The sequence below is a fragment of the Teleopsis dalmanni genome, unplaced genomic scaffold (genome assembly GCF_002237135.1).
Source record: "Teleopsis dalmanni isolate 2A unplaced genomic scaffold, ASM223713v2 unscaffolded_contig_3463, whole genome shotgun sequence".
Taxonomy (NCBI): Eukaryota; Metazoa; Arthropoda; class Insecta; order Diptera; family Diopsidae; genus Teleopsis; species Teleopsis dalmanni.
Window position 1 is genome coordinate 1 of NW_024034845.1, and position 2393 is coordinate 2393.

Sequence of the window (2393 nt, forward strand, 5' to 3'; positions counted from 1 at the left end):
TTTGAAGCAATCAATATGTCATCGATGTAAGCGAAAACGAAATCTAAACCAGCCAAGGTTGCATTAATAAACCGTTGAAATGTCTGGGCTGCGTTACGTAAACCAAATGTCATGCAACGGAACTCGAATAACCCAAAAGGAGTAGTAATCGCTGTTTTCGGTATATCGCATTCTGCCATTGGAATCTGGTGATATGCCTTCTGTAAATCAACCTTAGAAAATAAGTTCTTTCCATGAAGGATGGTTGTTACATCGTGCAGGAAAGGGATCGGGTACCGGTCCGGCTTCGTTTTCGCATTCAACATACGATAGTCACCACATGGTCGCCACGAGCCATCACTCTTCTTAACCATATGCAATGGGCTCGCCCAAGGACTCTTTGACGGCTGACAAATGCCTTTTCGCAACAAAAATTCAAACTCCTTCTTTGCTTCCTCCAATTTTGTTCCAGACAAACGTCGTGGACGGGCAAAAACTGGAGCACCAGTGGTCTCGATGAAATGTTCAACTTGCGTGTCGCACGTGCGGGAGTTATCACGCAATGTGGCTAGATCACGGTATTCATTCAGCAAAGAACTGTAGTCACCTGCACTAATGTTGGCTCGGATGCCGTTCACCTGCCCAACTGCTGCCGCGCCTCTCGCTGCTACAAACGTCTTGCTGTCTACTAGCTGCTTCCGTTTCATGTCAACCAGTAAATCATAATGCCTCAAGAAATCTGCGCCGACTATGGGAAAATTTACATCCGCCACCACAAACGTCCATGGGAAATCGCGCCTTAAACCAAGGGATAACGACAAACGTTTGGTGCCGTATGCGCGTATCGGCGTGCCATTAGCAGCAAATAAGCTGGGTAAAGATAAAGCAACTGACTTACCTCGTTTGGTACCGAATTTTTTGGGTAGTACAGACAGATCCGCTCCGGTGTCAATAAGAAAAGCGGTTGACGTCGCCGGATCTTGTACTGTCAGTCGAGCTATAATTGCGTTGCTCTCCAATCGGCTCGACGTCGATTGCGGCATGCTTAGTTTTTTGACTTTGAATTAGATGTAAACGTGCATGGCTGACGGCATCTGCGTGCTTGCTCTCCAAACCTACTGTGAAACCAGCACCAACCAGAGTGGTTTGAGGACTGCGATAGCGTTCGACTCTTTCTGCGTGAGGATTGTCGCATTCTCGACGGCTGGCGTCCAACAAAATCCAATCTGCTCAATCGCTGCTCAATCTGATCCAAACGCTGGCACAACCTGGCTGTCTCGTTCGAATCGTTACTTACACGAGATGACACTGCAGCTAATTGATGGTAATCGCCCGCTTCACAAATCCTATCAGCCAGTTAAGCCAATTCTACCAGGTCAACATTTGATGTCTGCAAAATGGCACGTACCTGCGGAGGCAGACGCTGGAGCCAAAGTGACTTCAGGAATTCGCTACTGACTTTATCCTTCGCTAGCGCTGTCAGCTCATTTAATAACTGCGATGGTCGACGATCTCCTAATTCGACCTCAGAAAGGAGCCTCTGAATCTTGCGTTGTTCACTTTCACCAAACCGCTCTAAAATCTGGTTCTTAAAATTACTGTATTTACCAGTTGCCGGAGGATGTAAAACGGCATCGGCTACATCAGCAACAACGCTGGACTCGATCGCTGCAACGACAATGTTGAATTTCGTAGCGTCATTAGTTATATCGGCGACTGCAAACTGCGCCTCAATTTGCGCGAACCAAATTTCTGGTCTTTCGTGCCAAAATGGCGGTACCTTGACGGACACACGATTCAGATTACCTTCCCGTAATTCGTTCTCTCGTTGCACCGCTGCGGCTTCGTTGCTCGTTGGCAAAGACATGCTGTTTGAAAGTGTTGCTCGCAATAATATATTTCAATTAATTTTGAAAAACGTAACCGTTCATTCAGATCACGTCGGGGTCACCAATTTAGCTAGGGTCTATTAACCTTGCTAATAAATAAAACTCTCAAAATTTATGATGTTAATAATCTTTTAATCAAACTTTTTACAAGAGAGAAAAATGGAAACGTTTTCCACAATCTCAAACTGAAACTTTAAAATATTTAAAATTGAATTTTCCTTTTTAAATTCAATAAAAGCATAGCCTACTGGGTCGCCACAATATCAACATATCAAATGATTTAATTAGAACATTAAAATACTCACTCACTATCAGGTACATAATTTATACTTTTGTTATGGAAGCCTTCAAATTTATGTTTCCTTTACATTTTCCTTTGATTTTAACATTATGCTATTCTGATAGTGTGATACATTATAATAATCTATGATTAAATTATTGGTAATTATACATATTATTAAAATGAACATTATATTGAACACAAAGGGAAATGTGATTATACACTGAGTTGCGTATTTTGTGAAG

The 2393-nt window shown here is 42.8% G+C and overlaps 2 protein-coding genes across 2 annotated transcripts; both read right to left on the bottom strand.

The window, feature by feature from the left end:
• Positions 1-307: 307 nt before the first annotated feature.
• Positions 308-1022, bottom strand: LOC119665090 (the record flags this gene model as incomplete). Its single annotated transcript, XM_038074406.1, has 1 exon — positions 308-1022. A coding segment is annotated over exon 1 (715 nt), but the record flags the coding sequence as incomplete, so codon positions are not given.
• Positions 1023-1336: 314 nt separating this feature from the next.
• Positions 1337-1846, bottom strand: LOC119665089. The gene has a single exon (XM_038074405.1). The coding sequence runs from the start codon at positions 1844-1846 to the stop codon at positions 1337-1339; it is 510 nt and encodes a 169-aa protein (XP_037930333.1).
• Between the last annotated feature and the right edge of the window lie 547 nt (positions 1847-2393).

Coding starts and splice junctions, on each gene's coding strand:
- LOC119665089 (XM_038074405.1), bottom strand. CDS start 1,846: ATGTCTTTGCCAACGAGCAACGAAGCCGCAGCGGTGCAACGAGAGAAC.